This window comes from Platichthys flesus, chromosome 14, assembly GCF_949316205.1.
Source record: "Platichthys flesus chromosome 14, fPlaFle2.1, whole genome shotgun sequence".
Classification (NCBI taxonomy): Eukaryota; Metazoa; Chordata; class Actinopteri; order Pleuronectiformes; family Pleuronectidae; genus Platichthys; species Platichthys flesus.
In genome coordinates this window covers 16572914-16588181 of record NC_084958.1, presented here as the reverse complement: position 1 = coordinate 16588181, position 15268 = coordinate 16572914, and the positions used below count along the sequence as shown (strand labels likewise).

Below are 15268 nucleotides of genomic sequence, written 5' to 3'. Positions count from 1 at the left end.
ACTGGCAGGCTGTCAAGATTATGACTCTTAAAAACAACTTCTTCAGACTTGATTCACTTCGGTCTTCTGATGTTTGCCGTCGGTCTCTCGTGTCCTGGCATCTTGTGGCTCACTGTAATTTTGGTTGATCCCTGAGATGAATGTGCCGTCTTTTTGCCAGGGGCTCCACTTTTATAACACTCGTCTTTTTTATGATGTACGTGTACAAAAGTACACGTGAATCAAGTCTGAAGAAGTATTTTTTAAGAGTCATTAAGCTTCCAACAAACAGAGATATTAACCATAATGCCTCTGGAAAAGCTCGATAATGAGGGTTTTGCAGACAATGATGAACTTAGACCCTAGAACCAGATGAGTATATAATATGCCAATGTAATTTTCAAAATGTGAAAAATCCATTGAAAATGAAGAGAGTTGTGAACATTTTAATTGTGTTTAACTCTCCTGGCTCGTTGGCAGACGCAGCTCCAGCCGCTCATGGCCACAGATAGATTCACACAGGATCCTAATGCGAGGTCATATGGAAAACTAAATGCAGTCTGGTCCAATAGAAAGGTGTCTTATTCTACTGAGTGGTCTGACACATCCCTTTTTTATGTTTACCATTGAAAAGTAGGGACTTAAGGTAGTCCTTTATTTATGAGGGCTAATTTTGGTTCAATACCATCATTGTGAGGACAAGGGGCTAGAGATTGCATTATGCAAATGTGTGTCCTCTCAACTATAGAGAGACAAGTGTGTGTGTGTGTGTGTGTGTGTGTGTGTGTGTGTGTGTGTGTGTGTATGTGCATCACAGGGACTTGTCTTCATTATGGGGACAAATACATGTCCCAATAACACAAACCCTTACATTTTAAGGTGAAGACATTTTTTAAAGTTGAGGTTTAGTGCTTTCAATGAAATCTATTATCATTGCTGAAGCTATTGATAACAAGATGGAAAGCTATTTGTTATTCCTACAATGGGGGATCCGGACACCCCTGCCCCCCCTTAATTTCACCCGATTCAACTTTTTGCTATGATCTTATTATTAATGGGTTTATCAGTTAAGCAGCATCTGGTTTGTGCACCACTGATGTTAAAGTCTATTCAAAGCTCAATCTTAAAGGTCTTATTGATACAATAGGAAACATAAAGGAAAAAAACACCAGTCCAGACATGCAAAGAGTGAAGAACAGTAAGCCACATAGCCGCTGCAGGAAGAACAGTTCCGAGGCGACGTCCTGTGATTTTTTTAAGAGGCCATTCTGGAAACCCCTCAGATGTCGGCTCCAAACTGGGAACCGCTGTGTTCCAAGAGGGGGCTGTGCACGCAGTTCACATACCCCACCAGTCCTGGGTCACGGCCAGGGGGATTCAGCAGTGGAACAACTTCGGCTTATTCCATTCAGAGAAAGCAGGAAACAGGGGTATAAACACTAAATGTGGGGTGGAGGGGGGGGGGGGGGGGGGGTGGGGGTCACATTACACTTCCGCTCTAATGATTCCCACAGAAGAAAGCATCTCTCCACAACAAACCCTCCACCAGTGTTTGGTTGTGATTCACAAAACAAGTGACTAAAATATCACAGTTAATCCAGACGTAAGCTGAATAACAGATGCTCCAGCACAGATAATTAATATTTATTAAAACCAACTGTTCGCAGAACTTCTTCCCCCCCCCGACTATGACGTGTTCTTTCCCTACAATCACCTACAAAAAATAAACTAGAAAACACAAACATGTTGCTTTATAGTGAGCTGTTTAAAGACAGCAAGCACAAGGCCGGAGACATGTTGAAACACCATCAAAACAATGACATGTACCAAAGGAATGTAGGACCTGTTTGATAACAGTCAGCTGGCTCATGTTAAACACACCATACTGACAACAGGCCTCACCTCAGGAACGTAGTGCTGCCAACACTTCAAATATTCTCACTTCAATTAGGATAAGCTAAGGAGTAGTAACACAATGTAAACTGTGAGGGGTTTTCTATTTAGAGCTGTGTAGGAGCAAATGTCAAACTGCTGAACACACATTAAGCCTCGACTACTATAAATAAACCATAGTGGCCGATTTGAACTTGCTTTGATGTCTTTGATTTCCATGTTTACGGAGGTAGTTCTGCCGGATAATGAACACTGCAGCTCTTCAGAACAGTGAGACCTTCATGAAAAACTCCACCAGCCTCATGTGGAAACAAACAAACTGGGGGCACGTCCTTGACGATTGACTGATGAAGGAGAGAGAGAGAGAGAGAGAGAGATAGAGAGAGAGAGAGAGAGAGAGAGAGAGAGAGCGGCGACATGTCCCTGAGCTCTTGAGGGAATTACATTGAATTTTCCAAGGCCATGCAACCTTTAAATAGTCTGCGTGTTCTCAATTACATGGCACTTCAAGAGCAGGAATAAAAAAGCCTTCTGACACCAAAGCTATAGCTTGCATACTGTAGTCTGCAGAACTGTGGCCTCTCACACTGGTCACACTTCCTCTATCTGGCCTTTTCCTATTCAGAGGAGAAAATGTGCTCCCCGAGGGCCAGAGAAGTCCTTGTTTGATTATTCGCTTCAAAGAGAAAAGGCCAAAGCAGCATATTTTTTTTTCCTAAAGATGAAGGTAACAAAAACAAAAAATCCCTGCTTGCTTTCCGAACAGCGTTTTCTGAAAATGCTCCTGCTTTCCCAGCTCATTGCCATGACTCAACATTCATCCCCCAATCAGATGAGGTCTGAATCCACCCAAAGTTGCATTTTCAGAGACATTTTCTATGGAGCAGGACACTTTCATTCTTCACTGTGATCCTCCAACGGTCCGCAACCTGGATGAGGCCTGAATCTTCCCACAGTTAGTCACGGGACTGCTGGCAGGCTGAAGGGACTTGGAGGCATATGCGCATTTCCATCTGTTGCTCGCTCACCGCTTTCCAAACCCCTTCCTCTGTCGGCAGCCATCTGTTTCCAGCCCTACCCCACTGGCAGGAAACATGAGCGCTTCCAACGTAGGATATGGATGATGCACAAATTAAAAAAATAAAAAAGGAGGAGGAGGAGCCTATGGCTAAATTTGATTTAACAACCGTTTCTGCCTTAACAACAAATACTGTAAAAAGCGGATGTTATGAATATCACAAGACAATCACTTGACAGAACATTATTGTGCAGCTATTTTGACAATTGTCTTTTTCTTTTAACCAAAAGACAAAAAGTCTTTGCAAAAAAATGATGTTTTAAGTTGTCATACAACTTAAAACATCATTTGCTGAAGAACATTATTATTAAAAGATTATTTCAGTGTTTGCAGATGTTTTAAAATAAAACAATTAACCTGGAAAATAGTTGGCAAAAATAAGTAATTTTGAAAATGAGAAAATAGGCACAGACTACAGTCTTAGGTGAGGGCTTCTAAGTGCTTGTTTTTTCTTACAAAGAGTTATTATCAAAAATAATATTATTTCTTCAAATTAACAACTTGATCCACTGTACTTGGAGTAAAAGGACTGTTTGATGGTGAATACTATATAGAGGATTAATACTGAATCATTACCACACAGTATCACATATACTTTATTATAGTACACTGCCATTTGAATTGTTAAAGTCCCAGCGTTACAATTTCACAAAAACACCGCCTCTTATTCTGTATTGAAAACCCAGTCACTCAAAATGAACTCGGCACAAAAATTCAATGGCTCTTCGCCTCATTGAAACATTAGATCAGAACTACTCCACACGAGCCATTAACAATGATGGAGAGAAAACAACCCTCTACTTTCTGCTCATGAGAGATTAGGGCGAGCGTACTCTAAATTTCTCTTTGGAGAAAAAAACAAAAAAGGAGGCTGACCTGCTCGCTCGGCCGCAAACCCCTCATTCAAAACACAAGAAAAAAATTAGCTGTCCATCAATGGGAGAGAGAGAGAGTGCCTTTGTTCCCTGGCACAATGGGGGACATTCTGCTGTGGAGGATAGTGTCACATTCAATAAGCCAGTGCTGTGGGGCTGCAGCAGGGCGAGGACAGCAGGGCTGATGCAGAAAGGGCTCTCTGACCCCCGCGGACCTCCCAGTCCCTCACACCGAGGCTCTGTTTACAGCTCACCAGCCCGGGTCACCTCTGTAGACCCGCGGTCAAGAGTCGTTTCAATGGGGACGTAATGAGCTGCACGAGAGGAGAGAAGCTGTCCGGGCCAATCACAACGCAGGGAGTCTTTTGAAAGAGAGGCATGTGCAAACCCTGTTATCTGGTGTGCATCTGTCGGGGTGGGGGGGGGGGGGGGGCGTCTGTTACAACTACTCTCCCCAGAATAAACTTGTGACATGCACATGTGTAGGTTTTTGCTTTTCTTTTTTTTAAACGCTGCACTCGAGGATTAAAATGTTCGAAACATGATACTGGTCGTGGTGGTTCGGCTGCTACAGAGCAGCTACCGAGGAGCTGACAATTTCTCCAAGCCAGCGGCAAAAAAAAGGAAGAGTTGACCTCATCAATCCACGCTCAGGGCTTCTGACATGGGAGCTTCATGCACGTGTGTGGTGTTCAGATTGATCCGTGTTACGTCCCATCATCTGATTCGACTCAGGGATCTACAGTGGTGCCGCAGACCTCTGAGATGTGAGATACAGCTCAGCAGTGTTTCATCCACCTCAGGAACTGGATCACTCTTTATACAACACGCATGCAACTGAAATTAAATGTGTACTTTCTACTTTTCTGAAATATTAACCAGCAGCTAACTAATGACGTCCCAGAGGTTCATACGTGCCTTACCCCAACATCGATATAGCTCAGCATTATACCTCAAATGCATGTTTCTTATATTTCAATGTTTCTTATATATGTCGCATGGCATGCATTTATTTATTTTCTCTCCATGACTAATATGATAAGCTAAATACCCCTCTCATGTCTGTGCATCAATTATAGAGCTTAAAGCTCAGGACGCTTTTTCCCCCTATATAGCTTACCTTGACATAAAGACTTCGAAGCAGGGATAAACAGCTATAGCCTGGCTTTGTCTGAAAAACATTCAGATCAACAGCTCTAAATCTCACACGCAACTCAAAACATGTACAATTTTCAAAGTTTGCAGTTTTACATGGAGTTGCATGAATTTCCTGGTTAACTACTACTCACAACAATTTCTAAATTGAATCTTTCTAATCTCGTCTTTCCGAGGTAACATCTTTGTCGCTGTCTTCTACTTGTACGGCCACACTTTTTCATCCTGGGATATCTATATTCTTCCAGTTTCACGTGTGCTGCAGCATCATCATCATAAACACACCCACTCTGTCGCTGGTAATTGTCCTGCTGTGTTTTCACATGGGCTCACTGGGACAGTTTCCAGATATTTTACTAGGGGCCTGGCAGGAACGGTTCCAGAAAATGTCCCGAGAGCATCTGACAAGGATATTTGCATCCTCACATACTGCCCCTCTTGAAACACAGCTTTAGAGAGAGTGCAACGGTAGCTGTTTGCCCCTGCTTCTAGTCTTTATGCAATGTACAGTGTTTCATGAAATGGGAAAATAATGAGTATCTAGTTTCTACAGATATCCGTGTCAGTGCTGTGTATGTGGCTCAGCTCACACAGAAAATGAAAGAGGGAGCCAACGGGCCACGGTTGGACCTCCTCCATGCTTCACAGATGTATTTGTGTGAGGCTTTATTTGGGCACAAGATCTACAACTAGTAAATACTTACTGAGCTGCCCTACTCTGCTCTATAAACACCAGCGTTCCACATTAACAGCAATTTACATTGACACACCGTGTAGGGGACGCAGCTGGTGGTGTTGACAAGACATTTCTTACTCTATAACAGTTTCTAGTCCATATTCACAGATACAGTTTTGAAATATAATGAGCTCATTGTGCAGATTTCTCCTGACACAGATGGCCCTGCACTGACGGGGTCCAGTGCATCAGAGCAAATTCAAACCCTGCAACCACGCAGACAGCCATGGAAAACCTCCAGAATCCCGACCTGCATTTTTGTGGTACTACACTCACCATCATGAGTCTTGAATTAAAAAGCTGCAGCCTGACAGCATGTGGTCGATGAAAACAGTGTTAATTAAGATGTTTCTGTTTCAGATCTCGGTGGTCATGAGGAAAATGAATCGTGCTTTCTGCCGCAAAGGAAAGATGAATTACCATAATTGTCTGCTTGTGATTAGCCGATGAGCCCTCTGCTCATGCCCTCCTTGGTGATTGAGGACAAGAGAGAAGAAGTGTGTAACAGGGTGCTGCTTGCGTGCCACACAATACCAACAGAGGACTGCAAGGCTTCAGTCTGTGTGCTTTTTGTATCTCTCCGCGTCGTCTCTGCTGCTGTTTGAGCTCACAATGTCCCATTGTGTAAGCTTATTAGTCCTTTCTTGAAATCCCAAGAACCCCTCTTGAGTAGCAGTGGATTTAGGTGACATTGAACAGTCAGTTGGACACATGCAAGTCAGTTGGGGCTTTTGTTGCAGCTTTAACAAAAACAGCAGCTCCTCAAGACACAAGAAAACGTTACAACAAAGTAAACCCTCAAAACTTGGGGTTAAAGAAATCCCCTCGCAATGCACACAGGTCAGTGTCCTGATATCATCACCTGCTGTGAACAGAGAGCAAAGCAAACTCTAGGCTAAAAGTTAAAAAAGGTCCCTGTCTATCACTGACCTGTGCAGTTATTGCCCTTTGAAATACATGCACATACACTAGAGTGCTTTGTACTTCATATGCTTCCAAATGTAAGAAAAATAGATAAAAAGAGAACAGTCTATACATGTTGGGCAGGAATATAAATTAGGGTAGAAGAATCAGAGCTCCAATTGCAAATAGAACCAAAGTAAACTATTCCCAGGACATGGTCTTGTTAATGGAACGCTCCTCCACTTTGAATTGAATGGCTAAAAATATAACTGGAATCAGAGTATAGATGCCATCCCTGCAGCTGCCTCCAAGGGATCCGGATTTTTACTCCTCATATGAAGTGACCCTCCAAATCAATTCCCAGTGCAAACCTGGTCCACAACTCGAGTTCCAGGTTTAAACAGCAGAAGACACCGGTTTTTGAGTTTTGAACCGGTGAAAAACATATTTACACATAATCTTCATTTATTCTTCTGTAGAAAATGTACCTGCAATTTCCCACATTACACTGGCGCACTATGAAAACTCTTTCTTTAGCTTTACACTGAAAATGAGCATATTGGAACCTTGCAGACTATAATTATACCTCAACATGAAAGGCCAGAAAATATTTGTACAGCCATGCGCAGAACATTTTGTGGAAGTGTTTACCTCACACTTCCATTGCTATATACATCCCGTTTCTCCCCATGACAATGTGTGAGTCATTGGAAGGAATTTAACTTGCCATCAGCTGATCACTGCCGGGGAGCCGCCCTCAGATGCATTTGCATTTCTTGACAGACAGCTGAAAATTCATCTGCGGCAAACCTCACGTTCCCTCTGCATCATCCATGCCACGCTACAGTGAGGCTTTGAAATGGGGAGGGGCCGGACGCTGTAATGTCTGAACACTGGGATGTCAAGAGAGAGATTTGTCTGTCATTGAAGAGGATGCTTATTCTACATATTTCAATTCAGACAACTAAATTGAGTTTTCATCCTCTTAGACTGCATGTTATTGCAAGAATTCAGGTTTGTTGTCTAATTCAATCTATGTATCACTTTCTATTATTACTCATTTCCAAAAAATCAATGTTCTGAATTGTGATCAGTTCTGCCCTGAATTGCATTGAAGAAACTGTGAATATATTTAGAGTTATTTGGCGGGATCAAGCTGCTTGCTAATCTGTTGGTTAACGTGAGTGATGATTTTTTTATTTCAACTGATGGTTTTCCTTCTTGGTAAAATGTATCTATGAGCTGGTTTCTCATATAAAGACGAAGCCATTTCCAAGATTTATTCATTTGTCATTGAGGGTCAGAGGTCACAGACATTTGGATCCACACGTCTGTTTTACCAACCAGGTAAAGAGGGCCACTTAAGTCCCAAGTTCCCAACGTGTCAGTTGCTTTTTTGAATGTCATTACTTGAAAAACGTCAGAGAATTGGCACCACTTGAATACACCCGCCTCCTGGCTTGTTACGTTATCTCATGACCCAAAATCTGATCAGTAACTTCTATTTACTATTCACACAGTTTGACATTTTCCCGGTTGAAGCTTTACACCATCAAATTACCACAAACTAGAGAGAAAATATGCGGTCAGGCATTCCAGTACTAGAGGACTGGTACGTGTCTGGATCAGTATGAGGCGGCCATCTTTAGCTTGCTCTGGGTACTGTTGGAAATGGAAGGCAGCAGGGGCCCAGCAGTAAATATTAGGCCCCCTCCCAGCAAACCAAACCATGTTTATTCAAGCTTCTTAGATTAGTAGAGAAATACGTAGCTTAAGACTTTAACAGTCAATCCACTTACCATACACTTATCTCTATTTGACACTGCCATTAAGCTCACGCATTTCTTAGCCTGGTCATTATCATTCAAGCTTATTCAATCCCAAAAAATAGGCGTCATTTGTCTTGTATCAACAAGAACAGACAAAAGAGAAAAACAAGCCATCGCTTGTTCTTGCATGTTACTTGTAATTGTAACACGGGCTGGTTCACAGAAACCACACAGCAGCAACCTGCATATCAATCACTGTGCAGGTGAACAATGTGAGGCAGACAACAACAACAAAACCTAACAACAACCACAATGGTGTGCTATAATCATATGAACCTCTTACTACTCAACAAAACAACAGCCAGGCCTCACCAACGATGGGAATTCATTTTGTACGGGCTGTAATCTGTGTTCACCCTCTTCAGCATTTTCAGCTAAATGCAGGAGCTGCTGGTTCCTTAGCAACAGAGTCTGCAATGATGCAAGTTTGAGGAGGAACCGATTCTGCAGATCCACGGCGCAGGTGAGGAGGGGTTGGCCGACGTCTCCTGTCGCAGTCCGAGTAACATTTACTACAGTAGATCTGAGAGCAGTTACAATGTTTATGTGAGAGGGAAATCAAGATGTTTTGAGCCTTTAGACAGAAATATAAATTCTAACCATTCTCCAAAATTCCACCCTAAACATGTAACAATGTGATAAATTAATTCATAAATAAATATCAGTTGACTTTTGCTTTTCTGGGCCTATTTTGTTGTTTGCCTGTGTTTTTTCTGGCTTCAAGGTTAAATATGTCAGTTCAACATTTGGTATAAGCCGGCAGGATCATTTTGTTTTTATTGCCGAGCATGGACAATTTGAAGACCTGCTGGGGGAATGCTGTATCCTCAGACACCAACGGTAAGCATCAGCTTAAGTGTTTTGGAATCAGAGAGTCGGAGCATTTTTCTGATCCCTTGCACATTTCCAATCATCAGAGTGAGGGAAAACATTTATAAAGAGAACACTTCGGGAGATTGTTCGAGACAGACGCGTTCACAAGGAACAGAAAATGTCCCCGGTCATTCAGGTAAGGTCGGGATCCTGAGCAGAGACATACATGGCGTATGGGCGGGAATCACACGTTTTTGTTTACAGCACATCACCTGGTTCTTATCACCAAAAGCTCTTGGATCTAACTGACGTTCCAAATTGACATCTTCATCAGCATCTTCTACTTGTAAGGCATCCGAGATATTTGTAACCTTTTGCTTATTTTTCAAATGTAGAAATGTCATCAATGAGCCCATTCACTCGTTTTTGGATTCGCTGGACAGCATTCTGCTGTATGCTGTAGTGGTCTTACTGGGGGGCTGGCTGGAAAAAACTCTTGAGAATGTCCAGAGAGATTGACTTGGACATTTGCTGTCTCACACAGCCCCTTTCAGGAGAATGTCCGGAATTCAGTGCATGTCTGAAGGCCACGAGAGGGATGAGCTTCTTCACCAACAGAAGCTCCAGTAAAACAGTGGTGTTAGCTAGTTCGCTGTTTATATTCAGACGTTAACACAATATCCTAAAGTTAAAGGAATCTGCTAACTAAAAACAGTACTCACCCATTATCACACTATATTTCATTGCCACAAAATTACTCCTGGATATTTTCCTAGTGTATGAGGCCTGACAGTGAAGGAGTGCTCATTTCCTTTGGGTCAAGCATTTGCTAATCGTTTAAGAGGAACAAACAAAATGATGAAAACTGTTTTGTGAATGAAGCGTGCAGCACTCGTCTGTTTCTAAAAAAAAGGAACATCTAAGAGATAACTCATAAAAGGCTCCACTGTTACCCCATCAAGACACAAAATAAAGACAGGCCTTCACTAACTCAATTATGCAACCAACCCATGACATAAGACATGAGAAAACTGAAATTCACCCTCTACCCAAAAGGAAATGAGTTGTTCATATATCTTCACGAGGATGACATTCATTTCTATTCTGATTTGTCTTATTGCATCACTCTACAACACTAAATATGTGTTCAGTGTTAGTTCAAAGTGACAGTTTCCCAAATAAATCCTCAGGAATAACCAGTGACTATGTTCACATGGACAGCAATTTTCCAACTGTTGACTCTATTCCGAATAAGTCATTACTGCTATTATGATATTTGCACGAGTTGCTTACAGGATATTCCATTCATACTACCATCTACATGTTACAGGGCATAGTCTAATTATATCAACATTACATCTACTGTGTCATGCTTCTGTCGTTCCAGGCAGAATTTCAAAAGCCCAACCTGACACAGTTTAATGCACGATGCTTCCATGTTCCCGTTTGAGTGTTTTCTTTCGAACTTAGCGAAAGCTTCAGCTCCTCCTTGTTCCGCCATCTTGTTTACACTTGAGCTCAGGGCCCGAGTCGTCAAGCAGCTGGTAACTGACATATGTCCGAGTCACAAAACGCTGCGATGAGACTTCAATGGGACGTTATATTGCAATAAAACGTATACATGTCTACAAAATTCCACTGAGATCGGAAAAAGAATTTTATTATAACTGCACCAGTACAATGAAATTCAGTTTGAAGCCGCTCATTGGAATAGATTGAAAGAATTAACATACAATACAAACTAAAAACAATCTAAAGATATACATAAGTAAAAACTAATAAAATTATATATGCATAGTACAATGTGCAATGGTGTAGCCACACAATAGTTTACATGTCCATGTTTGACCTTATTAGGGCTACGGTAATCATGCTGTTTACATTGCAGCTTTTTATTCAGATAACTGACATAATCAGGTTAATATTGGATTATTCTTGTCCTTACTTGACTAAAGAATCTTGTATATACATTTTTCTATATAGAGGAAAAACTCCCTAGATCCTCTCTGACAGTCTTATGGTCCGCTGATGACAATTATACATTACAAATCTACATTTACTGATAAAGTGTCGCCTTTTTCCTTTTAAGATGCATTTTCTTGTTAAAATTCAACAACATTTCCCATGAGTCTTTGCCACTGGTTTGCTAGAAGGGCTTCATGGGAGCTGTAGTTGTTGAATGCTGACCAAACTACCCATTACTATGTATTAAACAAATGACATTACTTTCCATTACAGCCGAGTACTGAACAATACCCCTGCTGGCTGAGGATGTTACCATTCACCAACCATTACACTATTTCTCTGTCAACTCATAATTTACAGCAACAACAAATCAATCAAGCAAATCTCCATCATTATCCTTAAATTCTAGAAACGTAATGAATCAAACGTGTCTGATTTTCATGTGCCATCACTGGATAGCGTTGGAACCTATGGTGCACAGCTGCTGTGACACTCCTCCAGACCATGACAGCTGATTGTGATCGGCAGCGGTGGACCCTGACTGCTGTGTCAGTGTGGGTGAGTGGAAGAAACCGCTGCCATGATTGAAGACACTCACACGTCAGTGCATGATCCTCCTTCCCTCTGGGATTTGACAGGCTGCTGTGGTTTAGCTCCCACGTACATGTGTGGTCCGGCTTCACAGCCACTGTCGTCATCCCACGGACAGGTCATGACATTTGGACTTGACTTCCAGGGTGACAGAGAATATGCCCGGTGATGCCTGAAATGCCATCCCTATGGGGACACATCATTATGTCCCACATGCTGCTCCCAGTCATAGAGAGTGTGTGCCTCTGCATTGTTCAGTCATCAGGATACCTTGGTGTAACATTTGGCAGCTCCTCTTTCTCTGGCGTGGGTTTCAAAATACAAATAACAGACCCTCACTGGAGGTCAGACCTTAGTGGGTAAGACGGAATCGTCTTCTTCTGGAGGCAGCAGCAGGCACAGGCTGCCTCTCCTGGCTGCAGCCGAACGTTTCCTTGTTACCACTGCAGTGCACGGGGGCAATTCAGCCCACAGACAGGACAATGAGATCTGCTACGCCCCCCCCCCCCCCCCAGCCTCAAAGTGTGATTGTTGACACTGGGCAATGAGCCCGTGACAATGTTTCCAAGTGTGCGTAAAAGGGAAAGAGGGAAAACGAGCCCCCCCACCCCTTGTCTCCCTTTCTTTCTCCCTCACACAACCACCCCACCACCCCCCCAGCCCTTAATGAATGAAAGGTAGCACTCGACAGTGAAAAGCCAGTATGGTTCCCCCCACTCACCTTCAATGGAGATTACATGCTCCCGGATCTGGTTCTGCAGGGCCAGGTCGTCGATGCGCTCGATCAGGTCGTAGATGGAGTAAATGTTCGGGTGGACGGACTCGAACCGATGGATCTCTGCCCTGATGGCCGCCGAGTTGGACAAAACAAACTGCGAGTTGGGCTGGGCAGCCTGGCCCGAGACTGTCCCCGAACCGAACTGGCCGCCCCCCGAGCTCGCGGACGACCCGGATCCGAACTGGGACGGGATGGACTGGGGCACCGGGACGGGGACGGGCGCCGGGACCGTGCCTGGAGTGGGCATGGCCGGCTGGGACTGCTGCGAGAGACCGGACACTGGGACGCTCGACTGGAAATTCATCTCGGGGGTTTGTCTCGGAGCGACTGCAACTCTTTCTCAACGCGAATGTGCGAGCGTGGAAATCAGGAACAAAAGAAGTCCGCGTGAACTGATGGGCTGGGACACGATCTGCGCGCGAGCATCAATAGTTGGTCTCCGATTGCAACGAAACGCGGCTCGTGTTCATATCATCAAAACTTGACTGTGATTCATTTTTCGTTATTGGCCAGATCTGTCCAGGGCCCTGTCTGTCTGTGGCCGAACCCGCGGTGCCTCACCACTTGTCTGGGACACTCCTTCGCGGGCTGCGCCGCCGTGTTGTGGTCTGAACCCGGTCTTCCTCTGTCTAAGGAGACAATGGGCTCCTGGTCCGCAGCCTCGAACGCGTTGTCTCTGCGCTGAAATGAAATCGCGTTCAGTCCTCTCTGGTCCAAGTGGTCCCTGCCCAGCGCCCTCCTCCTCCTCCGCATGCTGCAACGTCACCCATCACGTAATTGTACTTGAGATGGGGGAGGGTGTGATTGGAGATCTGGTGGAGGGAGAGAGAGTGGGGGGGGGGGGGGGCAACGTGCACATCATTAAAATAACCTACCTGACAGTTATGCAACTGTTTAAACAAAACAACAACTGGCCGCTGCAAGATGCTCGAGAAGATGTGCTGCAGCCCCACTGCAGACGACATTTGTGCTTGTTGTTGTTGTTGTTTGGCTTTGTAGCAAGCAAACACAAGTGATTGTTTTCCCACGCAGGCCCACACACATTCACAGCCATCTCGGCACGCGTACGTGGACGTGCAGTAACTTGTCAGATAAGATAAGATAAGATAAGATGGAAAATCCTGTATTAGTCCCTTAATGGGGAAACTTGCAATATTACAGCAGGAAGAGTCCAAAATAGGCACCATTAAGTAATAATAAGTAACATGCAAAAAAAAAGAGTACAAGAAGGGAATATACAAAATATAGAAAAATATGGCTGGAATAAAAACTAGCATATATATATATACCTATAAATCCAGTGGAAAGACAATAACAATATTTACAGTGTGAGAATATGTAAAGTGAATGGATTGCACATGAACCTTTGTATTGTACAGACAGAATGAATATTGCACAGTTAAGAGAGAATTGATGTTCAGCTGTGGTTCTGTCTTTTGGATAAATACCACACTTAAAGCCAAGCACAAAAGGTTCAATATATATAGAGAGAGATAGTTTACCAATAATTTCATTAGTTATCATATTTTTTAAACAAATCCGAATGTCTTGCATTAAATGTAAATTAGAAGTGGCATAATATGGGTCAGTTATAAAGGAGGAAACAGAGCCACCTTCTGGTATTAATGTGATTTACAACAACAGCTGTTAAAGGACTGTCACGGTCTGTCAAGATTCTGGATGGTGGGTTATTGGTGTGGTGTGTGTGGTATGGTGTGGTATAGTTGTGCTTTGGTGTGCTGTGGTATAGTTGTGGTGTGCTGTGGTATAGTTGTGGTGTGGTGTGGTATAGTTGTGGTGTGCTGTGGTATAGTTGTGGTGTGCTGTGGTATGGTAGGGTATGTTGTTATGATGCAGGAAAATTACTGCCAAAATGAAAAAAAGAACTGTCTAAAAGATGATTGAAAATAAGTGATGTATAAAACTATCAAGTGTAATGTGGCTCAGTGTCTATACAAGTAAGATAAAGAAAAATATATAAGAACACAGAGGAATAAACAACAACCTACACTTAAAAAGAAATATAAAAAGTAATATTTGAAAATATTATTCTAATAGTGATTAAGAAAGTATAGTATTCATAGTATTTCAATGCTTGCAAAATCTTTCTTTTGTATGTTCATCTAAGTTTATTTTATTCTATATGTCGCCAAACTTGAAGTGACACCTGAGATGATAGACACTTCCAACTGCATCATGACACACAGTTTTGTGTTGTTTACTACAGCTGTGTTGTATCTGAACAGACGTCAACCTGCTGTATTATAGGTTAACATAATGACTTATGGTCAGTACTTGAATGCGGATGATGCTGTATGACTGCTTCCTAAGGAGACCCAACTCACATTTGAAGAAAGGCATGACAGCTATCCCTCAGTCCACAGTGAGTTTTGAAATGTGCTGATAACTCACTGTTTCCAATGCACAGTCATATTGTGAAGCAGATTATATATATACTTTTATTTATATAACAAGAAACCACTTCTGCAATACACTGCACACCATGTCCTCTCTGTTTCCAATCTTCAGCCTTCTGCCTCCATCTGTTGACCACATTTGGAACTCCTCCTCTCAAACACCACTGTCATCATCCTACAGCACTCCATGTTATTATGCAGGTAATTCCCAGGTTCGTTATGTATGTATCTGACAAATGATAATGTTGGCGCTGCT

The 15268-nt window shown here is 42.9% G+C and overlaps 1 protein-coding gene across 1 annotated transcript in view; it reads right to left on the bottom strand.

Moving 5' to 3' along the window:
* The window catches only part of agap3 (ArfGAP with GTPase domain, ankyrin repeat and PH domain 3), a 114803-nt gene extending 101511 nt beyond the window's left edge, over window positions 1–13292 (bottom strand). Inside the window, exon 1 of the mRNA XM_062404450.1 lies at window positions 12539–13292. Coding sequence (XP_062260434.1) covers window positions 12539–12899 — 361 coding nt within the window. The 5' untranslated portion in view covers window positions 12900–13292. The remainder of the gene's footprint in view (window positions 1–12538) is intronic.
* Between the last annotated feature and the right edge of the window lie 1976 nt (window positions 13293–15268).